The sequence below is a fragment of the Rhipicephalus microplus genome, chromosome 2 (genome assembly GCF_043290135.1).
Source record: "Rhipicephalus microplus isolate Deutch F79 chromosome 2, USDA_Rmic, whole genome shotgun sequence".
Taxonomy (NCBI): Eukaryota; Metazoa; Arthropoda; class Arachnida; order Ixodida; family Ixodidae; genus Rhipicephalus; species Rhipicephalus microplus.
Window position 1 is genome coordinate 275,970,089 of NC_134701.1, and position 25,856 is coordinate 275,995,944.

The 25,856-nt window shown below is 46.4% G+C and overlaps 2 protein-coding genes across 3 annotated transcripts; both read left to right on the forward strand.

Annotated features, from left to right (window-relative positions):
- The first annotated feature begins 2,262 nt into the window (after positions 1–2,262).
- On the forward strand, positions 2,263–16,396 carry LOC119162918 (circadian locomoter output cycles protein kaput-like). Of its 2 annotated transcripts, XM_075882040.1 has the most exons (11): positions 2,263–2,686; positions 2,760–2,908; positions 4,983–5,074; positions 5,871–5,960; positions 6,619–6,742; positions 6,997–7,113; positions 10,423–10,639; positions 11,463–11,569; positions 11,676–11,823; positions 14,450–14,634; positions 15,975–16,396. In XM_075882040.1, exons 1-11 carry the CDS (start codon positions 2,616–2,618, stop codon positions 16,373–16,375), a joined length of 1,701 nt encoding a protein of 566 aa, XP_075738155.1. In that variant the 5' UTR covers positions 2,263–2,615; the 3' UTR covers positions 16,376–16,396. The 2 variants fall into 2 exon arrangements, with proteins under 2 accessions (XP_075738155.1, XP_075738154.1); XM_075882039.1 differs by having other exon boundaries at positions 2,263–2,908.
- A 3,875-nt stretch (positions 16,397–20,271) lies between these two features.
- On the forward strand, positions 20,272–25,294 carry LOC142778240 (uncharacterized). The gene is made up of 3 exons (XM_075882041.1): positions 20,272–20,698; positions 21,101–21,466; positions 24,264–25,294. The coding sequence occupies exons 1-3, from the start codon at positions 20,453–20,455 to the stop codon at positions 24,369–24,371; spliced, it is 720 nt and encodes a 239-aa protein (XP_075738156.1). The 5' UTR covers positions 20,272–20,452; the 3' UTR covers positions 24,372–25,294.
- Positions 25,295–25,856: the final 562 nt, after the last annotated feature.

A 25,856-nucleotide genomic window follows, 5' to 3' on the forward strand; every position in this document is an offset into this window, starting at 1 on the left:
TCGACGTCCCCACAGAGAAAGAGCAACTTACAAACAAAAATACAGTCACACAAAATTTCATGAAGTACACTTGGGCACGGGAGCAGCAGCAAAAATGCGTTATTAGAGCGCTTACAGTGTATAGATGGGGCGGTACCAACCTGCACAAAGAAGGGCGGTGCGTTGAAAGGCGAATGCATCGTAGCTGCTCTCCCGTGCCCGCTGAAGGACGACAGGCGATGCCAGTCGTTTAAGTCGGCCCGATAAGGTGATGTCCACGACGATGGTGCTGCTGGGCTGGTTACTGGGGTAGTCATCGTCTCCAGCCAAGGTTGAAAGTAAAGCCGATCCTGTGCGGTACTTGTTCCCACAACGAACGGAGCAGCAGACGCTGGAAGCACAGCTGCGTCACCCAAGATAGGATTCCATGCGCCGAACAGGAAAAACTGCACAAAGAAGGGCGGTGCGTTGAGAGGCGAATGCATCGTAGCTGCTCTCCCGTTCCCACTCACAATACCCTTCAGTGAGCTCAAAATAAAAGCATACTTTTTCACGTGCATTGAATGTATCCCTATAACAGTGTATATTACAAAGCGCCGCATGCCGCCAACACGCTCGAGCTCGACCAGTGAGGCGAAATAAGAACTATGAAATATGCAATTACGACTACGGTCCACGGTAACTTGTCCTGCACTTCGCTGTTGCCGTCCGAACGACGCTGTTGTTCGACGAATTTTAGCAATTCTGACGTTGCCGAAAGCATACGCGTGTCGACATCCTTGTTTCTATCAAGCTGATGGAACCTGCAACATCCGAGCACAGGGAATTGCGCACTGTTAGTCTGATCATGGCTCTGACAAAAGCGCTACCTAATGGGAAGTTAAATGCTTGTGTTCCGTTGAAGAAGAAGCTGCATGATGCTTACAGAGCGAGTAATGACGACGGCATAATATGTTTGCAAAACATCCCCACGTTAAACATGCGGTCCTGTGCAGCCGCGACGGCATGCTACTCGCTAGTGGCCTACTACTGCGGCGAATCCACCAGACAGGCTCGGCACCAATTATCTCGGAGTGCCATTCAGTTCATACGTGAAATCTAGTTCGTGCAGTTTTCTGTACCACGCACAAGGTTACGCAAAGCATCGTTGATACATGGTCGATCAGCTGACACCACCACTTTTTGAACTGCGGCAAGAAATGAGGTAGCGAGCATTCAGCAGTTCCCATCGGTTGGGAAAGTACTTTGGTTCGATATACATTCATTTCACGATCGAGAGTTCATCCGGTGAAAGCGGCACGGGGAGTACGTCCATTTGTCTTATCTTTTCTTATGCGATTCACGGGTTGATCATCCTTCCGTAGCCATCTTGGATTGCACGGCGCGCCACCTATAGGCCACGGGCATTGCGAATAGGCTAAACTGGCTGCCTATATGCTAGGCTTGGTTGGTACGCTGAGGACGGCTTGCTGATTGCTAGGTTGGTATGTTATTCCTTCAGGCTTGACAACGAAGCTGCCACATTCTTTTTTCTTTCTATTTCCTTCTTGTTTAGTATCCTCCCTTTCGAAGGTGAAGCATAGTGCCTCAGGATACGAAGAGGGAGGGAGAGAGATAGAAGTGAAGTGGAAATCCGGGTAGGTTAAATTGACACGTGCTTGGTCGGATGCCCTGCACGCGAGGAGAGGAAAGGGGAAATAATAATTAGAGATGAGTCCGATAAATGATATATAGTGATTCAGAGCTAACAAAAAAAAACTCTTGCGAATACGTCACAAACGTTCGAGGAGTCCGGTCGACTTCAGGATTCCGAGCAGAAGGTACCAGGATCAGCTGAAGCAGTTTGTTACATTTGATGTTCGGCTCAACATCATTGACATTTCACAGCAAGGCAACTACAGTAACAGAGCTAAAATTGCGTCAGCTGGTCATTAAAGGGGCTGGATAAATACGCTGTTTTGCACGAAACCAAGGGCAACTCCAAAGTGAAGTGAAGCATGCAGCACGCAGAGCACGCTTGCTCAAAGATCTTGCGTTATCGGGGCGTGGTTGATCTTATGTTACGAATCATTAACAACTTGTTTTCGGTTTTGTGCATAAAAGCGTGCTTTTTATTGCATTCTTCAACCCCAATCCGAGCAGGTCAATACAATGTTATAGCGATATTTATTTTCCTATATACAGAAACCTGTTGAGAAAAAAAAGAAGACGCCTGTGTTATGTAACATAATTCTGGTACTTCAGCTCAACTGCTCAAACAAATGATTTGCATTCGTTGTGCTAGCAAAGATAAATTTTTCATGACAGTTTCATGTCACGTACTAAAATTTGGGAATTATAGTCGGTGAGCTCACCCGGCGCCCCCACTTGCAATTATTGTTCAGTGTGATACCACTTCCAAGACATTCATTCCGAAAGTATGCTGCGATATGCATGGTCAGGTCGCACCTATTATTATGCTTCAAAAAAAATAATACAACGTTTTGTTCCAATAATATTCGAGACATAATCTGTGCCTTTCTGTCGCGAAAATCGAGAGGCTATCTCACATCCCATGCCATCCTCAATGTCAGTTCCAAGCATAAATGCGTGGCAGACTCGACCACAATTGAATCCTTACTTCGTGGACGAACCTTATGTCGGCTCCGTGGTGGTCTTGTAGGGCAGCGGATGAGAGCGACCTGGATGAGAAAGACGAAACGAAGAGGTGAGTATGACACCAATGGACGAGCAGATATGAGCAACGCCTCTCCCGTGGGGGGGCCTCTGCTTGTGCGCAGGAAGTCGCGAAACTTGAGCGAAAAGAAAAGGCGAGACCAGTTCAACATGCTCATCAACGAGCTCTGCTCCATGGTGTCCACGAGTTCGAGGAAAATGGACAAATCCACTGTGCTTCGTGCCACCATCGCTTTTCTCAGAGCCCACAACGGTGAGTGCCACGTGATCACATATAAAAGAGTGCGCATATATGCAGTGTTTCAATTAGAAATACATGTTGCTGAACTCGTTGGTACACGCCCTCGGAAATGCTGATTTCACCCTTTTCTGTTCTGTCTGTATGGCTCCGCATATATATTTTTTGTTTCGTAGTAAGCAGTCTTAAACTTTGAAATATGTGTCTTTATGTTTTCTCGCACTGGCACCCCAACGTTTTTGTGTCACAATGCCTTTCGCGAGCTCTCTGTTTATGAATAAAAAAGAAAACGCCAGGCCTGCGCGGAAGGCGCAGCACAGTCACAGTGAAAGCTAGAAGAGCGACCTTTTCAGAGCCTTTTCTTAAGGGGCTCTGAAGCACTTTTTCAAGTAACGGTGGAATGAATTCACTGGAATCGCTTATTGCCTCACGAATTCAATGCCGCAAAAATTTTAAGAATCTCTCCTGTGCGAGTGGAGTTACAAAGGTTTGTCACATGCCGCAATTGCATTCTCTCTTCTCTCGTCCCGACGAAAGCGCTGGAAGGTGAGCAGGGAGGGATGGCAGGGGCAAGGAAAATACGTCACGCACGCCTCGTGACCTTGAGCACTTTTTTCTTTATCTTTTTTTAATGCGCGGCTTTTTCCAGTGTGATCGTACGCGCGCGCGTGAGCAAGTAGGGACCTCCTGCGGCGATCTCTGTAACGAGCGCGCGCACCATGTTTGAATCAGCCAATGGCTGATAGATGGGCTTGCTACGTGTGATTTTTGGGTGTATTCCGTGATTTGTCGAGAGAAGAGAAAGCAATTATTAGCTGACTTTGATAATTTATTGTGAATTCTAGGGTACGTACTGCGCTATAATATTTGACTCGCGTGTTGTCAGGAGCCCCTCCTACCGATCGCCAGCGTTTTCTGACCATGCTCGAAAAGAGTCGCCGAGCCCCTTTAACACTCATTGGGTAACTGCTGCAAGCGCACTTGATTGATGCCCACTACAGCCTTAATAATAACAATTTTAGGGTAGTAAGCCGGCATTCGCTATGCTATTTCTCGTCATTCTTCTGAAAAGGGTGGTATCCGCTAAGCAGTTGTGAAGAATTTTGGGCCAATTGTTCATGCAGTGGCTGTCGACGATGAGGAATTATGCCTGAAGTGGGTATGCGCCATAGTTTATAGCTGAACAAGAACAAACTTGTGTAATTGGACGAGAGCATTGGACGACCCAGTCGTTAAGTTATTCGCATTGTGCGACGTCTAGTTGTTGTTTCGCTGTTCTAAAACGCCTTATAAGTCGTATTAACGTGATTGTTTTCCTGACATCAAGCCTGCCTAAGGCAAGCTTGCCAACAATTACCAAGCACCAGCGTGGCTCAGTGGTAGAGACAGCAAAAGGTTGCTACGTTATACTCGCTGGGCGTAACCTTTTTGGTTTTACAAAGGTTTAGCGAGCGTTCGGCCGCAGTGCCATGAATACAGTGAACTAGTATATACCATGAACTCGAGGTGGTTAAAGGTGGGAAGTAGACACCAAGCGCAAGCCGTAAGAAAGTGTGTGTGTGTGTGTGCCACCTCTCGTTTAGTCCTTGGAATGTCCGCTGGATGGCGGTGCTTCTATATGGGGAATATATGATGAAAAGATGCGAGATGGTGGTACTTGGAGTGTTGAATAGATGGACGAACGGACACACAGCATGGATGGACTCATGAACGGACGCAGGGGTGGATGCATGGACGAACGCAGGGACGGACGCACGAACAGACGCACGCACGGATGGGCGGATGGACGCATGGACGGTCACACAGACGGACGCATGGACGGACGGAAGCAAGAACGAATGGACGGAAGAATGCTTCGCCCCACTCTCCATCATTCACTCCGTGGATATGCTGCCATTTTTTTTTCAAAGAGTGTACGATCTGGACATTACCTTATCTCTTTCAGAGTTATGCATTTACTTTAAACAACGCAGATGTATCTATACGGCTTTTTCTAAAAACAACGGGTTTCCTTAATAAAAGTTGAAGTGTATGATATTGACGTTACCTTAGCTCTCTCAGAGTTATGCGTTTGCTTTAAACAACGCAGATGTATCTATACAAAACCAGGAGCAAGAAAGTCAGGAAAACTGGAAGCCCTCGTTTCTGTCAAACGAAGAGTTCACGCACCTAATGCTCGAGGTAAGTTCGCTGTTACGTGCATCAGAGAGGTGCATTCGTGTCTATACATCTTGTACCCCGCGCACTTTTGTTGACCTATCTGACGCACACTTTAATAAGAAGCTGGGTATATTAGTCCAGGATCACCTTGCGTGCTACTCAAGGTACAGGGTGATAATCATGACCTATAAAATAACCATCCAAAAGCGCACATACACTTGCACATGCAAACGAATGCGTATTAGAGCTATTCAGTTTAATCTAGACCCATAGACCTAACACTAGGGAAAATTTCGTAGTCCCCACTGCACGTGTTCTCCTTCACACAGGCGTAGAATGGGCCGCATGTCAAAGCACGAGTCACAGTGCAAGAGTTGCGCGGACTTGAGCGATCGCAATTCGGTCAAGTAATACTCTACCGTCACACATGTGATGTGAGTCCCCAGTATCGTTTCACACAGATTTTACATTGTCCTGTTGTTCTGCGTGCCCTCAAACCTACATGTCATACTGATTTTCAGTGATAACAATGGCCGAACAAGGAAAGCCGTAGCCTAAGGCCAACATTTCTTAAGGGCAAATCAACTTCGTGATTACCATGAGAACTTGCCTTTATTCGCCTTTATTTTTTTGCCGACATGCCTGTCTCCAAACATTACTTCCAGGCTAAGGATTCGCTCTTTAGCCAACTGTTGAGTGGTTGATGCATCCATCGTCGTGTGATACGATTGCACTGTCTTCTTATTCAATGAAGCTTGCCCCCCACTAGCCCGTCAGCAAGTTTTAATGCGCTGTCTTGTTCGGACTTCTCTTTCAGTCCCTCGAGGGCTTCTTACTCGTACTCTCACTGAGCGGTCAAATCCTGTACACTTCGGAGAGCGTGGCGTCCCTACTCGGCTACCTTCCCGTAAGTGAACGCAGCCCAGGAATGGTGCTGAACTGTACGGAACGTTTTATTCCAGAATTTTTTTTTTACCCGAGGTATAGTCGATTCACGCCAATGAAGCTTGCTGCACGAAATATTTACGTTTCCTTCCGCTCGCCATATTTTGCACAATTCATATTTGAAAAAAATAATAGTTATCCATAAGGCTTCAACTTGACATGCTAACCTTCCCTTGACACTATGAGAGGTGCATAGTCGAGTGCTTCCGTTGTATCATATTATGCTAGTTCGTCTCCAAAAATAACTGTGGGCGCCTTCGTTTTTATTTTAGGATGTTAATGTTCTGAAAACACACATCGTATATCTGCCGCATGCAAGATGAAGTGACTAGATCGAAGCAAATAGAGCATTAAGCATATATTCATGATAAATTTCAGGAAAATCATGTACTCCGAGAACTACTCGCTAATATATAGTCAATTGTGGTGTAGGAGCAAGCGTATACGTGTTTTGTCAGAGGCGGTGCCGAATAGAAATCCCATCTTAAGTCATGCGAAGTTTTCATGGTAGGGATGTGAGGTTGTGTTCTTGTCTTTGAGCACAGCGCAAATATTTCATGATAAGTTTATTGGTGCTTTGAAACCATACTCACGGCATTGCCTCCTTTTTTTTCCTTTAGCACGAGCTGCATAACATATTCATTTTGGACATCTTACACGAAAGCGATCACGGCACCATGTGCGAAGTACTCAGTTCTGCATCTTCGCAAGGAGCCGGCATAATTCGCCAAGACGGCACGCATGGTATGGTCATGTAAGCACTGAATGATTGTGAGGCAATTCTAGTAACATATCTTATACCTTGGTAATTACAAATTTGAACAAAATTTCTGACTTCGAGTTTTTTTTTAACTCTGTTTTTCTATCTATACATCATTGACCTCATTTGAATAAGGTTTAAGATTTCTAATAATATAATTTGAGAAGTGCGGAAAGCTCTCAATGAAGGACAGCTTTAACACCGTCCCTAATGCGTTTTTTTTTCTTCTTGTCATTAGAAACGTTCGTGAGTGTGGACCTTTATATGAAGAGAGGGAGCCTAGGCTCAACAGACTCAAATGTGAGATACGAACCAATGAACCTCAAAGGAACGTTCTTAACTGCTGTGGGAGAGGGTGAGTAAGTTTCATTGCTCAACTTTAAATGTTCCCCTCCGAGAGGGCTATTGCAGAATTAGGATTCCTTTGTGAAACCTCCTAGGAAAGTTTTAGTCGAGATCTGCAATCGGGCGTCACAGTAAAGCCTTCCCGTAACGGCGGTTTTATTATCGAGGACCAGGCAACCTATAGGGCGTTCCCCGATGAGTAGTCGCTTCTTAAGCAACGTAAAGGCATGCGAGACGAATTTTCACAGGAAAGACCTGAAGGGATCAGTAGTGTTAAAGCAATATATGATGCTGAAGGCGACGTTTTGGCATCGGACACGTCTAGGGCAGGGACCGTTTTGAAATGTTAGCTCCAATGACATTTATTGATTGCACACGGACGACCGCTTTTTGCAAAACGCGTTTTGTTATCGGTGGCATTGCTACAATCAAGAAAGGTTGAAGAAGCTTTCGAGTAAGACCATGCTGAACCATTAAAAGTGGAGCCAGCTTCCGCTCTCCATCACTACTTTTTTTATATACTTACCCATTCTCAAAGGCGCTGAGCCGTGCCCCGCGACGGGAGGTAGCATATAGCGACCCTTTCATGTCTCCTTTCCCGAACCACTCTCTCCGTTACCCCCGAAAACGCTTTCTTTTCGTGTGGCACCCGCTTACAGGTCAAGCAGCTTTTCTCTGTTAATGTGGACGCTAGGTTAAATATCGAATAAAAGGAATTGGGGGACCGTTAAGCTTCGCCTTCAAGAGTTGAACGCAATAGCGTAATCCGGCCCCTTGTGCAACCTTCAACCGTTAAGTGCATACTTATTAATATGTTTTCTTACATACACATGCGCACACGCAAACACGCACACAATAGATTGGACCAGTGCGCGCTATATTATCGCCGAATGGGCTCGTTTCTGTCGTGACACCTGTCGAACTAAATGCGTTAAAGGGACCCTGAAACACTTTTTCAAAAAAACCATGGAATTAATTCACTAAAATAGCTTATTGCCTCACGAATTCAACGCCGCAAAAATTTTCAGAACCCGTCCAGTGTGAGTGGAGTTACAAAGGTTTGTCGCATGCTGCAATTGCATTATCTCTTTTCTCGTCCCGACGAAAGCACTGGAAGCTAAGCAGGGAGGGGTGGCCGGGCAAAGAAACTACCGCGCCTCGTGACCTTGAGCACTTTTTTTTTCTTCGAACGCACTGCTTTTTTTTTTAGTTTTATCGCACGCGCTCGCGTGGACAAGTAGCGGCCTCCCACGGCTATCTCGGTAACTTGATTTTTTTGGTCACAGACGCAGAGACGATTTTAGGAGCGAAGCTCCTTAAGGCGTGGGCTGTGCGTCCCCTGTATGTAGCCACCTCTCGTTCAGTTCTAAGTATTACGCTAGCCACCGACCGATCTAAAGGGTACAGCCATATCCATCCGTCCATCCGTCCGTCCATCCATCCATCCATCCATCCATCCATCCATCCATCCATCCATCCATCCATCCGTCCGTCCGTCCGTCCGTCCGTCCGTCCAAAAGATGCAAGATGTTATAAACTAGACGGCGGTACGTGTAGTTGATTATGAAAGATGCGAGGTGTTATAAAATAGGAATGATGCCACATATGGCGCGTGTCATCGTTCGGTATAGTGCGGCGACGTACGCTAGGGGGAGCGTTGCAATAAAATCGAGTGGGCAAAATGTACGGAGGATTCATGGTTTACCAGGCTTACCTCCGGAGCTTCGCCCACTCATCATCATTCACTTCGTGGATATGGCGGCATTTTTTTCGCTGACACCCAACAGAGCCGACGCCGGCGGCGGTTTTCTGCGACACGAGCTGCTGTCGCGTTATTACTGTGACAGGGTCATGACGCTGACGAAGACAGAGACCGCTTGTTCAAAATGAGACTGTTTATTTGGCCGAAATTGTGGCCGGTAAACGGAAAGTCAGATTACAGTGGTGCACATTGGCACTTATAACGGCGAATAGAGCGTCGGCCGTCGATCAACTGACAAGCGGTGACGCGCGTCGGCATTTATACATGTGCCATCGAATATTCCAGCGTTATCGCTAGCAGCCACGTAGGTTCCAGAAGAATCTGTAATGTTTGCTTTGTATGCATAATCGAATAAGAACGTTCCAAGATAATGTCGATGGTTTTATGTCAATCAATGCGGTTTGCGTAGTGGGGCGAAAACAAAATCTTGAGAAAGGAGTGTGGCATTATTGTTGTTCTTGACGAAAATAACATATCGATATGTATTGATGTCTTCATATCCAATAAAGTTTGGTCTTCAGGTTTCTTAAGAAAACTAGTAACGCAAATGCACATGTTGACAGTATCTGTCCGAAAAAGACAAAGAAAAAGCCATACTGAGCTTTTACGACGCGGGAGGGAGAGTCTTCCTTTTCTTCGCCGCAGACGCTAATGTTTGATCGTTTCCCTACTAATAAAACGGTGACCGCCATTTTTTGGGAAGCAGGTGTTCACTTTTGAGGCGTTAATTTCCGCTCCAACAATTTTTAGACCCTCTTGCTACAACCATATTCGCTGTGTAGGCCTTTGGCGCCCTCTGTGTTGAAAGAAATACGTTGTTTGTTAAGCGTTACCATTCCAAACGTCTTTCTAGCGTGTAGCTGAGGAGGCGATTCATGTGAAATGCGAAAAGAGTTGAAGCCCCGCTCAAACTGAATTTCTTAACCTATATTCACGGACACTTGATAACCTGAGGTGATTTCGGTTGATAGATTCGTTCTGAGTGTGTTCAGTTTGCCTCGACCCTGTCAGCGGTTGCATTGGGGTCATGACTGCACCCGATGACATGGTCGGAGGTCGAAATGGTTTACGCCAACACAACCTAACAAAAAAAAAAGAGATAAACCCGACCGCATCTTTTCACGGGGAGAACTCGAATGAATGCGTCACAGAGTGTTAGGATATATCGCGTGAATGTTGTGTAATTGGGTATGGTTTGGGAATGCGTAATTGTTATTTAGTCATAATTATTTTTTTTTACTGAATGAAGGAGAAGCGTTGCCTTCAACGCACAATAACTTTTACGATGCCCACACCGACTGAGCGTCGGTGGCGGTCATACTGCCACCCACTTAATCGCATTTACACATGGGAGTGTTAATCACTACTTCTCCTAGGCGCGACGGCCAGTTTGGAACATTCTTTTTTCTGCCTGCTGACATCACGAAGAACATGACGTCATCAGCCAGGTTTTACGAGCTGGCAGCTGAGCAAATGATCTCTCGCACACTACCCGAAGGCATGAAGTCTGCCTCTTTGGTGGTTAGGCGCACAAGGCTTTGGCGTATTGTCGAGCAGGCTTTCCCCTGGGCGGCTTGGAGTACGACTCGAATAGCTGTAGCAGTGCGTGCTCCCCCAACACGGGCTCGGCCGAGCTGGCGGCGCCCTGCCTGGTGGCCATGGTGCGGCTGCAGACGCCGCAGCTCATGCACGAGCTCATCCTCTGCGACGGCTCGAGGAACGAGTTCAGCTCGCGGCACAGCCTCGAGTGGAAGTTCCTCTTCTTGGACCACAGGTGGCGTCTCCCTTCCTTTCTCTTCCGTTTTCCATTCTCCCATTGAAGAGACTAAAAGAGAAAAAATTGTATTAGTAAATGAATAAAAAATATTGGAAAAACAGCCACTTTCACAGTGATAAGTGGCTGGGAGAACCACACAAAACAATAGAAGGACGGGTATCTACAGAGTTGATGCTCTAGTTGTTGTCTAACACCACAACGTGCCTAAAGATAATGTTAATTTTCCGAGAAATGTGGTCCCTTTTAAATTGATTATAATATACTTACACAATTTATGATTATTTCTACTTATCACTAGCTGTACGTGTCCTAATAATTTCATTCTGACTGGACAAGCATATGCAGAATCAACAGAAAGGTTAGAAAAAAGATTCAGAGAAGGAAGACAGCACAGTGAGGAATAGAGCAAGAAATGTTGGGCAGATCATAACTAGGCGGGATGTCAGAGCAGTGGATGAGAGGCTTAGAGATAGTAAACCAGGTAGCCGATGTTAATTGGAATTAAGAAGTGTTTCTGCAGCTGGGAAGGTCATTTATTGGGCAGAAGAAAGATAACCAGTTGTCTATAATATCTAGTTAATTATCTGGCTCTAAGGGAAGGGAAAAATCAGTCAGAATTGAAATAAAAAAATTTTGTGGCGAGACGACATGAAAGAAATTTGCATTAGCTTGCTGCAGACAGATGTAACCAAAGATTAAAGTTGACCCCGTGTGATATTAAAATGTTTCTGATGATTGTTTTGCGTCATGTTATGGCCAACTTTATGATGACGCATTGCGAACCGCAGTTGCCTTTATGCAAATTTTCTCTCTCTTACAGGGCACCTCCCATAATCGGGTACTTGCCGTTCGAGGTTCTTGGAACATCTGGCTACGACTACTACCACGTCGAGGACCTCGAAAAAGTGGCGGCGGGTCAAGAGGCCCGTACGGTTTAGTGATTCACTTATATGCACGAACGGGTTCAGCTTATTGGGATGCGCCGGAAATTGTTCTGTGTCTGGGGTCATCAGCTCAGCGCTCTTGCTGCCAGTGATGCAGACGGGCGAGGGCACATCCTGCCACTACCGCTTCCTGACCAAGGGCCAGCAGTGGATCTGGCTGCAGACGCGCTACTACATCACCTACCACCAGTGGAGCTCCAAGCCTGAATTCGTTGTGTGCACCCACACCGTTATGAGGTAAGCCATTGTTCTGCACATCTGTTATATGTTCACTATGGAGAGTTGATGAGCGCCAACGTTTGTGAACTCGTGAATTCGAAACGGTGTAGCAATGCGTGTCGCCGTTTCCGGACACGAGGTATGTTGTTGAGGGTACACGAAACAGGATGTAAGAATAGCAGACTGGGCTTGTTGGTTTAACATATTTGCAGCTTAAGGCGCGAAAACGACACGGACGAAGAGAGACAGTACACACACACGGAGCGCCACTTCCAACAAAGATTTATTTCGAAAGAGCACAGAACATATATAGACACCGCGCGCGCCGTCACCGTGCCTTAATGCGCAGCCGCATTTAAGTAGCGTAACTCCTTTGGCGATAAAGAAATGGAGGCTACGCTGACGCACAGATCACCTAATTCGATTATTCTCTTGGCCTCAATGATTAGTCTTACTGATTTATCAGGGCTTCGGGCGACTACCGCGCAGGCGCTAAAGTTAGGAACGCAATGACAATCCCGGCAGTGAATTGCGAGGAGGCCCTCTCTGCCATTTCTGACGTTGTTATTATGCTGTCTTAGCCTATCATTCAGGCATTGCTCGGTATGGCCTACGTACCATCTACCACACGAACAGGGGAACTCGTAGACCACACCCTTCTGACAAATTACATACTTGTTCTGGTGGTTCACATTGCAGGCCGGAGCTTTCCTGAGAAAGGGGTTAGTCAACTTGCAGAGCCTGGAAAGTTTTAACGGCGCAGAGAAGACCACCTTTACATCAACCTGTTCGGCAATCTTTTTCAGATTATGGGATACGCGGTGTATATAAGGAATCACAGCAAGCTTAACATTATCCTGGGGTGACCCTTCGCTTGTGTGGCAGTTCCGCGACTTCTTCAAAATCTTCTCCGCCACTGACACCAAAGTGTGCTGTGGATAGCCCGCCTGCATGATAGAGGACGGGCACGGTGACGGCGCGCGCGGTGTCTATATATGTTCTGTGCTCTTTCGAAATAAATCTTTGTTGGAAGTGGCGCTCCGTGTGTGTGTACTGTCTCTCTTCGTCCGTGTCGTTTTCGCGCCTTAAGCTGCAAATACGAAACAGGATTTTCACCTCCAACATCATCAGAAAGACTGAAAAATTTTGGTGACGAAATCGATAGCCACAGCTCCATTTCAGGCAGAAACTATAGCGGAAAATCAAGAATCTAGGGAACTGCCACGTCTATAGCAGTCACACTGTGAACTAGAAGAGGTGATGCTTAACCTGTCTGGAAACGAGCGTGCCGAATGTGCCGGCCGTCACCGGTGCCTCTAAACCCTCTCAGCTCCCGCTATGATTCCTAAAACCACTACGATCAGCACCGGCAGTAAAAAATGCTCCCGTATGGAGTAAATCAACACTACTTTCTATGTGGTGCTGCTTTATCTGACCCGGCTTTACCCAGCACCACCTCATATAGGTGGTTGTTGGGTAAGGCTCCTAAAGGGTGAGGCATGGCTCTGCGCCTTTGTAGAAAGAGAAAAGTGATATGTAAAACAGATGTGGGGAAGGAAAAGTTAAAGGACAGGAAAACATTCACCTTACATACTCTGCGGGTATACATTTAACAATTCTCCAAAGGTATGCAGCGGTATAATAATAAAAAAAAATATGTGAAATAAGCTCTGTTTTTCGGGCCAGTTGTGTCTTCCAAGTAGTTTCGATGCACCCGCCTTGGCTAGCAGACGTATGCAGCGTGCGCTGTCTTCTACGAGGTGACGTCGACACGAGCACATTTCACTTTTGCCAGCTGCAGACAGCGTGTTAATCGTCGTTGACGTCGGGCCTAGCACGCACAATATTGAGCAACATGGAGATTGATTTGGGGCACGTCAGATGCTTAACGCGCCGGCGGGTCAAAACGAAAATGTGATGCTTCTGCGCTCAGATAGTAGCTACAATCACCACTCAAGTTACCACTGGTGAGTTCAGACTAGCTGGCACAGCTTGATTCAGCGTCGGATGACATCGCCAACCTGCTTTGCGTGCGTTAGAAGAGGCACGTGAGCTATGTTTACACCCTGGCCAGCCGTGGTGGTGTGTAACGGATTTAGTGACGTCATCCGATACCCATGATAGAGGACGGAGTTGCTGCCTGTTTCGGTTTATGTTTTGTTGACTCATCTACATTGCTTAATTGAAATTACTGACGAGTGTCTGGGGAAAAGGATCCACCTTAGCTGTTGCTTTGATTGATTGGTTGATATTTGGGGTTTAACGTCCCAAAACCACCATATGATTATGAGAGACGCCGTATAGTGGAGGGCTCGGGAAATTTCGACCACCTGGGGTTTTTCAACGTGCACCCAAATCTGAGCACACGGGCCTACAGCATTTCCGCCTCCATCGGAAGTGCAGCCGCCGCAGCCGGGATTTGAACCCGCGACCTGCGGGTCAGCAGCCGAGTACCTTAGCCACTAGACCACTGCGGCGGGGCCCCCCTAGGTGTTGCAGGACTGTCAATACTATTTGACAACAACATTATCTCAGTACGGTCGGAAATGCACTGGGGTTCTCCTTTAAGGCTTGCCAACTCGCACGAGTGTTTTAAGTGTGGCACCCGTTCCCATGGTCATCGTGCTCTGGCGATTCACCCAAGCTACGACGAGGACCTGACTCACAGCAAGGCTACGCCAAGCAGCGGAGTGCCGGCGGCGTCGTACTCTCGGACTTCGGCGCCGACCCGCATGTCTTACCAGAGCTCGCGGGTGTCCTCCGCTCCCTCGGTGAGCTCCAGGGACAGCCTGTCGCCCAACCTGTCCGAAAAGTCCGGATGTGCCGGCGGTGAGTTCGAGCACAGTTCATCTGGAACCTTCTACAATCACTAAAAAACAAAACTTAGCCACTGTAGTGACACTATATACTTACCTGACTTTGTGCGGTCGCAGCAGCACCAATCTTTATTTAACAAAAATGGACGGTCCTTATCGCAACCGAGGCGTTATATATCATTGCTTCGGCGCACCTGGAGTATTTGTCGGTGGCGTTCATGATTTCTTTATTTTTTGGGTAGGCTAGACGATGAAGGAATGGGCTCCCACTTGGCGTGAGCAAGGGCGCAGAGGCAAGCGAGCGTTGCTGCGTCACCGTTTATGCCACTGTCAGTAGGTACCCAATGTGAGTTGCAACATGCTGGCCGTGGTCAAAGAGGCGTCATCACTGTACGGTGGCGCCGACGTAGAAAACATAGTGAGGTAAACACTGCTTCGAACGTTAGTGTTTCCAAAAAACCAATTTCACGTTTGCCGTGGCAGTGTATAGGCTTCTGGGCCCCTTCAACCTGGGTCATGTTTTAACTCAAGCTGATCGCCCTCTGTATACAATTCTATGGAAATTTCGCTGGCAACGTGCCCGGCTATCCGTTACTTCAGTACAACTGATCAACAAAGAAGACACGGGCAGTAGAGAAGACGCACGCAACGTAGACTTTCAACAAAATTTATTGTGTCACTGCTCCCGGGCATACTTTTTACGCTCTGTAAAATAGGGTTTGAGGCACGGCATGCATAGACGCAGGAGTAAACAAGGACATACCCAGCAATTATCAGGAAGCCACACCAGCTCACCGTCAAGTCGCTACGCATCATCGGCAGGGCATAAACAGGCTCTAGCTCATGCCGTCACTGCTGCTCTCCCAGCAGCGTCGGATCGTGAAGAAGGGGAGAGTCATGTCAGTACAAGAGAACGGAGGAAACAGGCGAAAAATTCCGCGCAGTGGTGACGGGCTAGCCGCAATTATCACAAAATGTAGGTAACAATATAACTTTATTTGCGGGGTTCTACGTCCCAAAATCACGATGTGACTTTTGTGGAGTGATCCTGAAATTTCGATCACCTATAGGATTCTTTAACATGTGCCTAAATGCATGCACATGGGCCTCCAGCATTTGCCTTCTCCAAAAAGGAGGCTGCTGCGACCGGGATTTGATCCCACGATAATCGGGTCAGCAGGCGATCTTTATTACAACTGGACCACCGAGGCGGATTTAAAAAAAAAAAGGATAGGCACATTGTTGTATAAATTGTGGTAAATATTGACTGGCCTCGGCTGTCCATTTCTGCAACTATCTTCACTCAATTGAGTCATCTACCAAGTGTTTCTTTATGAATGGCGTGTTCTTCAGGAGTGCTGCGGGAGGAGCACGGCAGCAGTGCCAGAAGCTGCGGCAACCAGCTGTCGCTGCCGTTCACCGAGGCGTGCACCATAACGCGCGAGTCGCCGACGATGGGGCGACTCGCGTCGCTCGCCTCGGAGCCGACCTCTTCGGCATCGTCGCAGCTGCAGCACGAGCCCATGGACCAGAGGCCGCCGTACCAGACCACCACGGCGTGCCACGCACCGCTCATCACGCTCACCACTTTGCAGCCAATCGCAGCCACTTTCACTGGTTCCGCTCAGGGCGGCATGGCGGCGGGAGCAGCGGTGCAGGCGAGTGAGCGAACCACCGCCTCTGACAGCAGCGCCCTCCTCCTCGCGTGCAAGCAGCACTTTGGTTTGAACTGGTTGAGGAAGATTCGTATTTAGTAGAAGCGTTACGGCACAAACTCAAACGAGGACACAAAGAAACACAATGAACAGCGCTCAACTCGGCTGTTCATAACGACGAAGCGTCGTGCGCGAAACAGCACGGGCGACATCTGCTGTCGCAATCACGCCACATCTGAGCATGCGCGGCGCCAGTGATGTGCTTGCCTCGCAATACTGATCCCTGCTTATCGCCGCAGATGCAACAACCGCTTTGGCCGTCGAAAGTGCTCTGAGCGTTTCGCGAAAAAATAACAAAAAAAAAACACAGAAGAAAGACGAAGCAAAACCGTTGTCGCTGTAATACATCACGAAGCGATAATATTTCTTTTTTCGTTGTTGTTTTATTTTGATTTTGTAATGCTGACGGCACTTTGACAGCCAAAGCTGCCATCGCCGCCGCGGAGATAAGGAAGGGTGGAAACTGCAGGGCAGGCACATCATTGGCGCCGCGCATGCTCAGATGTGGCGTATTTTCAACTGCAGATGTCGCTCGTGCTTTTCCGCGCGCGATGCTTTGTCATTATATAGACGGTCGAGTTGAGCACTGAACAGGACGCGTGGTGGAAGCCGGGCTGGTTGGTGCATGACTTATAATTGATAACAGTGGAAAAAACAGCCTGGACTCAGGAAGGTGACAAGAGGATGTCCTGTTCATTGCGTCCATGTTCTTTTCATATAGTTAAGTGCGGAATTGGAATGACGGGGACAAGACACGCAAGCAACATCTTTCCTCAATGATTAATTGGAACCAAAACAAATATTATGTACATGAAAATGAACCAACAAGCCTCGCGGTGGATTGTTGGATCGGCCACCATGCACGCGTAAGTTAGGCCACGATTGTGTCAATGTACCGCCATTGCCATTATCGAGAATAATTGTCATTCCTTGATTGCTCCGCATTTGCAAATGCCCGAGTGACCGTAGCTCATGTGCAGATATTTGATCGTGCTTCCAATAAATCATTGTTAAATGTCAGCGCTTGTGTCATGCGTAACTCTATGTCCCGTCCCCGTCATTTCAGTTCCTAGCATAACTATACGAATATGTCGCACAAAAAAAGGGAAATAATCTTCCTTTGTTCCTTCTTTTAGTTTGCGCCGGGATGTTTTGTTGAAATTTGAACCCTCGTGTGCATGGCAAGAACGCAGGCGAAACGCACTTGCGATTAGTCGAGATTTCGACTTGGTGCACGGACGATCGTCTGGCACGTGCGCATTTCTTTCCTTTGGCTCTGCGTGTCCGATACGTTCATACAACCATGCTTGCGTAGCAGTGATGCACACATGTGATGTCTGCATCACTTCTACGCATCAAGTGATGCAGGTGGTGAAGTGGGTTTGCTAAAGAAAAGAAAACGTTTTGTCGATTCATGTCTTCAGACAAAAAAATAAAAGCCTTGATGGAAAAGAAACAAAGCAGACACGAGAACTCTAACGCTAGTCTCGTCTTCTCATTTCACCTTTGTTCCTTTCGCACTACGATTGGTTCTTCTAAGAATAGAAAATTCGCGAAGGCTGTATAATTTGTTTGGGGCTAGGATAAGCCTTATAAAGCATAAAACGTTATTAGAATGCGTAACCGATGTTCACTTATATGCTTTTCCACTCGGTACTCTACTTGACCTCAAACAAGTATATATATACTTGTATGAGGTCAAGCGGATTTCTTAAGAACCTTGTAATGTTAAAAAAAATTGTATGCATGCCTAAGTCTGCTGCAGTGACACTCCACAATGATTCGAGAGGCAGAATATGTGACAACACCAGCCAAATTTGCGAGGAATTTTGTCAATCAGCTAGTTCACCATTCACCAGTTGAACGAGGGGCTATACTTTCGAAAGTTGTTAGTCTGACAACTCGAAAGGTTGCTACCCCCCAATAAAATTAGCCTTTTTTATACTTTTGGTCAAACCTTCAAGCGAGCATCATGTTTAGCAGAGAATCGATTGGGACACGGTGTCTATACCATTGTATACGTGTCCATTCTGTGGCCGGTCACTGCGAGTCCGTGAGGTAGAAAGCACGGAAATTTCGCTGTGCGTAGACGTTTTATCGGTGCGCTGATTAACAGTGATTGTGTTAGTGTGTGCGAGCTGTGTTTTGGTTTTGTCGTTCTCCCATTCTTTCATTCTTCAATATGTTACCTTGCGTAGAAACCTAGGTCTTTCACTTTACCTGAACAGGCATCGTACATTGCTGTTTTCTCAGACACCTAAAGTTAGTGACTGCATCCGGTGAGGCTGTGCGCAAGGCGTCGACTCAGACTGCGCTAAGTCAAACAAGCTCGGCTTATATGGGTTTTAAAAATTCGTCAGACAATCAGATTTTAAACGTTTTCAGCTTAGCAATATTTGTGCGAAAACAAGCCAGAATTCTTCTTTTTTTTTTCTGTGTTCAGCGCATAATTATTTCACAAGGCTTTCTTCATGCAACAGACTCGGCAGGGTTTAAACTTTCATGCTGTTTCTTCGTATATGCCCTGTGCTGTGTATTCATTACGTAACGCAAGATTGCTAGTGAAATAGCTCTAAGCGACCTCTTGATTACACTGGAAATAGTTTTCAGGCATCTCCATAGGAAATAGTATAAAATGCATCACAAACATCTTATTAACGTGTGGCTGTGTCAGTTATTGCAGCTGTGATATTGTAAATGTTAGGAAGTTAATCTAAAACAGATCTTGTTTAATGTGCTAGTACTTACGTCGATGGAAAAAAGTATTCAATAAGAAGCTATCAAAAAATGATGCATGTTTCATAATACTGCGTGTGTGGTTTGAGCTGCACAGTCTCTAAGCTCATAAAATTGTTTGGCTAGATTTTTTGATATCATTGAGAATTCATAAAGCTTTATTATTATATGTCACACCAGTATACGGTTGTTTAGCTCTCAACATTGACGGGAAGGGTGGCCAACAAGCCCACCTGTAATACTCAGAGTGACAGCTACTTTCTGGTTTCGAGAAAAGTCGGGGTTTTCCAATTAGGTCACTCTCAAATTTCTACAAAACTTTAGAAGAGTTGAGACTGGGGCCATTTGGCGATGCAGTCATGGTGAAAAGAAGCACAATGAACGGGACAACAGAAAAAAAAAAAGACACGCAGGATGGTAATCTTGCCTTAGGCAGGCCTGGTGTCGGTATAGGAATCGCGTTAATATAACTTATAAAGCGTTTTAAAACATCGAAAGAACAACCAGTCGTTGAAAAATGTGAATAGCGTAACGAGTGGGCCTTCCAATGCTCAAACCCATTAAAAAAGCTTGTTCTTGTTCCCCCATTAACTGTGGCGCATACCCACTTCAGCCACAATTCCTCATCGTCGTCAGTCACTGCATGAACAATTGACATAAAATTCCTTGCAAGTGCTTAGCGGATACCACGCTTCTCGGAAGAATGGCATTAAATAGTACAGAGAATACCGGCATACTACCAAAAATTATTATTAATGCCCTAGTGGGTATCAAGCAAGTGTGCTTGCAGTATAGTTACCCAATGAGTGTTTTTAAAATGCTCTGAAAGGCCGCTCTTCTAGCTTTCCCTGTGACTGTGCTGCGCCTTTCACGCAGGCCTGGCGTTTTTCACCAAGTTTTATGTAGACCAAAAAGGTTACTTTTAAAATGGGGCTTTTAGGCCATCATGCCACAAACGTCAGAAAATGGTGACTCCTATATAAGACGTCAGCCAATTGGAATGAGGTCATGTTCAGTTCTTCTATTAGGCATCCGCACAGCGAAAATATCTGTTGTCACTACGCGAATATTAGTGACGTATGCATGAACGAACCGTTCACTACTGTAGATGTACAAAATATCTTGAGCAGAATTTCGCATTGAGCTGACGCAGCAGACACGCGAGCTCAATCTTGAAACGCTGTAGCAGCGGTGACGACACGTCGGCCTATAGAAGAGCCACACCTGGTGTGCATGTCTATTCGAAGTTCCTCATAAGTGCGGCTGTTCTACAGGTGTGGTCTGAATACAGCCTCACCTTAGCAACGGCCGCGACAGGTGCTGCAACCGGGGAACCTCTCGGCGTGCCTGGAAAACAATCAGCAGATCAGCCCAAGGTCCATGCAATCGCAACCACCGGGGCAGGTGTCACCATTGCCTCCACAGCCGCAGCAGCAGCAGCAGCAACAGCAACATGCCGGTGGGCAACAGCAACCGCCGCAGCAGGACCAGTTCCAGGATTATCTCCGGCGCAGGCACCAAGCATTGCAGCAACAGATCATCAGGCAGCAGGAGGAACTGCGGAGGGTCTCCGAGCAGCTGATGCTTGTGCACTTCATCAATCCCAACCTGGCAGCCACTGTAACGGTACGCGACTGATTTCTATATATAGCACGCCTGATTGCTCTTTCTAAACATCTGCCTAATGATGCTGCATGTGAGTCCAGAACCTCAGCCCGCTAGGATATCCACAGTAGAGTTAAGATTTGGATCAGCTGGTATATATTCTTGAGAATTTGAACCAGTCAAAAGATGAAACACAGAGTAGACGGTAGTTATCGCAGTCTGTGATTGTGGCACCGTAAAAATGTGAAACAGAATAGACGCGTCACAAGTGCTGACTGGGGTGCCTCTCCCCGCTGTTTTGTATTTTGACTGACTTACATTTTTAAGTTTCTCGCACTACATTTGTTCCTAAAGTGTTCCTAAAAGCACAATAAACTATTTGTTATCTTCATTTCTCTGTTACACACTACCGTAATGCTGCAGAGTGGCAACGCTCCCCTTTACACGCTGTCCCTGCCAACTACGACGCTGGCGGTGCCGACGTCAACGATGGCCGGTCCGGCGACCCCGCTGACGCCGACGCCCTATTTGCTGGCCACGGGGCCCGCTGGTTGTATGGGCAATTCCCTGCAGCCGAGGGACCCCATGCAGCAAACGAAGACCCAGCAGCTGCAGCAGCAGCAGTCGCTACAACAACGGCAACAACATCAGCAAGAGCAACAACACCGACAGCAACAGCAGGAGCAACAACATCGACAGCAACAACAGGAGCAACAACATCGACAGCAACAGCAGGACCGCCAAAGCTTGGGCTTCTTGGAAACTGTTCCTCCGGCATCTGTTGCTCCGGTGAGGCGTTTATAAAGAACTGGTTGGAGAACGTTCCAATCATGAAAATAAGTTTACCGCTATCCCCTAAGAGGAAGGTATATAAAAGCGGCATCATACCGGTAGTTACCTATGGCGCAGAAACCTGAAGGCTTACGAAAAAGATGCAACTAAAAATGAGGACGAAAACAGTGAACAATGGAAAGGAAAGTGATATGGGTAATCTGAAGGACAAGAATATAGTGGGTCAGGAAACAAGCGGATGTTAAGGACATCTTAGTAGAAATCAAGAAGAAATGGGCATACGGACAGGGCATTGTAGCACAAAAGAAAGATGGCCACTGGTTGTTAAGAGTAACGGACTAGGTTTCAGGAGAAGGCAAACGCGCTATAGGGAGGCATGGAGCTCGATGATCTGATGAGATTAAAAACGTTTGCTGGGATAACGCCACCGCCGCAAGCATAAAACAGGATTGATCGGAGAAATATGGCAGAGGCCTTTACCTGCAGTGGGCGTAGTCAGGCTGATGATTATCAAGATAAAGACAGGGAGGACTCTGAGAGTTCACTTAGCGTATGCGAGAGGGCCTCTGTTTTTGTGTCATCTCTCCATCTTATTTTCTCGGAATCCGTTTACGCCCGTGCTTCTTCGCCCGACTAAACTTGTTCACTATAGCACTGATTGATGCCAGCATGAGGCTATGGGTGCGCTAGAGCGCATGCGCAGAGTCTCGTATTTATTTTCTTTTTAAAGTTCTATTGTGCTATACTTCGCGTCATTTGTCCTTGCCGCGGTTGTCGTATTTTTGACGGAGGCGTAAATTCGTGAGGCCCGTGCACTTGTGTTTAGGTGCACTTTAAAGAACCTTCGGTACTCGTAATTGCCGCAGCCCTGCATTACGTGTGGCAGTTTGGGCTTGTCGGTATGACATGACGATAGTTATAGCGCGAGAACAGAACGACGTCAAAAAGACAAGAAGGACACGAACCTTCTTGTTTCTTTGTCGCATCGTTGACAAAGAAACATCGTCGGCGATGCGTATAATTGTCGCATAGGCCAAGGTCTTGGACTATGGGACGCGCAGGTCGCGGGTTCAAATCCCGGCTGCGGCGGCTGCATTTTCGATGGAGGCGGAAACGCTGTAGGCCCGTGTGCTCAGATTTAGGTGCACGTTAAAGAACCCGAGGTGGTCGAAATTTCCGGAGTCCTCCACTACGGCGTCTCTCATAATCATATGGTGGTTTTGGGACGTTAAACCCCACATATCAATCATGGCCTATGCGACGATTATACGCCCTATCTTAGAATATGCGAGCGTGGCATGGTTCCCGTCTACCCAAAAACACATAGCCACTATTGAGGCCATCCAGCGCAAAGCCACGCGTTTTATCTGTAACAGATATAGGCGCACCGGCTCGCCTACGCAAATGCTGACAGATATTGGCCTTCACACGCTAGCCAGTCGTGCGATGCTATCCCGACTCAAATTTATGTGCCTAATCCTACACAATAAACTTAAAGTAGATTCGAACACCTACTTATCTTTCAACACTTCTAGAGAAACCCGTCACAAGCATCACCTTACACTGCAAGAATATTTATGCACTAACAATACATTTAGTTCTTCGTTTTTCCCGCGGGCAGTGCGAGAGTGGAATGCTTTACCCGAGACGGTGGTTGTGCAGCCCACTGTCAACAAATTTTATGAACTTGCTGGCCAAGCCGTTCTATCAGCTACATGATAGCGACGCTATCAGGATTGTACTGATCATTGTCCTCCCTGCCAGTACATTTGTGGTTTAAAAAGGTGGAAGTCGGTACCAACTTTGTATGTTGCGTGCTTACCTTTTTCTTTCTTTTTCGTGTTTTTTTTTTCAGTGTGCGCACATGTGACTGAGACATGTGCCTCGTTAACAATGTAGGTCCATAATTGTTATCATTTTATACTATGATTTTTTTGTACCCATACAATTGTATAAGTATGTGAATATAGAATATTTGTTGACACTTTCCAACCCACTCCTGTAAAAATCCCTGACGGGATTGACAGTATTGTTAAATAAATAAAATAAATAAATAAACTTTCGTCACCTTCATTACGGCGTCCCTCGTAATCATATTGTGGTTTTGAAACTTTCACACCTATGAATTAATGTCATTCTTCTTCGCCACATTTTTCGTTTCAAAGATCAATTGCTGTGTGTAGGCTCGTATTTGCCCATTTGTGGTTTATCTGCTCAACTCACTCATTCACTCACTCCCTTCCCTACTTTCAAGACGGCTATCATTTTGCAGGAATTCTATGTCGGCATAAGCACATCATTTCGCTTGATTTTGAGAGGTACTTTCTTTGAGAATAAATAAGGGTACTTTCCAGGCTAATGAGCTGGAATGATATTCGAGGTGTTCAGCGAGATATGTTTTCTTCCTTTTCGATCATCCCCTCTTCGTGAGTAGGTGACCGACGTCATACGCATATGCAAAATTCTGCTGAGACCTCCGCGGAAGAGAGAAAATGAATAATTTAACAATAATTGTTATACGATCTTCTATCCGCCCTGTATGATATTACACTGGGTAGCATCGCGTTACTTTGTCTCGTTCCTTACACTTACACGAGCGGTTGCAGACTGATAGTGATGTTGTATACCGCACAAGACGACAACCCTGTGTTCACTCCCCCTCTCTTTCTCTTTGTCCTTCTTTCAATCTACCCTATCTTTTTTCTCGCGATTGAAGTAGCATACTGGCTATTTCGAACTCGTTAACATCTCCGCTTTTTCTGTCTATCCTGTCTTCCTTCCTTCCTTGACGCAGGTGTACCCGCTCCAGCTGCCTGCGGACCAAATGATATTCACTTCGAATTTTAACACTTCTTCGAACATATACATGGACACCAGCGGCACCGGTAGAGGCGGACACTAACTAGGGGTTGCATCGTGACGACACGTGATAGCAGCGTTATTCCCGCAGCGTCATTAAAGATCATTGCAGTCGAAACAAACCGCAAGTGACCTTGCATTTTTAAACCCGACTGACTACTTCATTTCATCATAAAGCTGCGAAACAGCAGGTCGGGTACCTTATTTTGCAAGTAGTGCTCATTGCTGCGAAATGTGGAGTCCCCAGCGTAATTTAGGAGGTGCCCTGTGAAACATGTGCTATGAGACCTCCACCTGAACAAGTATATCATGATTGTATTTTTGATGTACGAGGAAATAAAGATCCATTGATCACTAAGTGATTGAATGATCAAGAGAACTTGGGTTTGGTCCAGTTGGTGCTTGCTGTTTGACATCCTGGCCGCACAAAGAAGACGAGGATAGAGGGAGGTAATACAACACAGGCGGTAAACATTCAACTCATTTATTCATAGAAAGGCGTAGCAATATACAGCGAGTTATGACATGCGAGGATACAATTACATGTGTTTGAAAACAATGATTGGGTGGTGTATTTGATAAGATGAGGTTGACTTCACAGCGAAAGTACATGAAGTTTCATTTGTTCGCACGCCGGCCTTAACTGTAGTGTTTGCGTTAAGTTTTTGTACCACGTGTACAATGCGTATAACTTAGATAAGATATATACGTTTTCTTTTATAGTGGTCCTCAATATGCCATTTCAATCGCTTGACATTTCTGTATCGAATTGTTTAGTGTGGACAATCGTTATGTGCTTCTTCTCATATATGCGTTATCATAATCGTCATCATCCGTTTGGGTCTCTGTCCTCATCTTCACTGCATGGATGTTACCACCAATCATCATCGTCTGTGTGCGCGCTCTGTCTCAAACTGGCCGTTTGCTGCTGAGCCCTTAGGCTGCATAAACGCTGTTTCAACCCAGACGTCATACTATGACTTGCTCACCCGGGTCATCTTTTGCGAGCTTCTGTCAGGACCTTATGTTCGTCAGTGTAAATGACGTAGATAATTACAGAGTTCAGCCTCGTTGTAACGAACTAGCACTGGGACGATAAATAAATTTGTTATATCCGTGTTCGTCGTAAAGTAGAAATAAAAATTAACTCTAACAAATCAATGACCTCACGCGACAATCTTATATAGGTAAATATATTATCATAGGCTGTAAAACCCCCGTAATTATAGTCGTATGCATTTTAAGAAGTCCGGAGAATCCCCACCCTGGCGAGCGAAGCAACTTATCGCTTCTGCCACAGAAAAAAAACAACAACAAAAATTGACCCCGTATCTGCAGGTTACACCGCAAATGTCGTCGGAAGACGATAGTCTTGCGTCTGGAGAGAGTGAACGAAACGTTTATTTGACGTTCTGCGTAACAAAATCGGTGAGTGGTCTTCTGGAGGCGCTGCGTTAAAGTGCCTCGAGCGTGCAGCGGAGGCGAACGAGTGCATGGCACGTCACACGTGAGCGCTATCTGGCAGTTA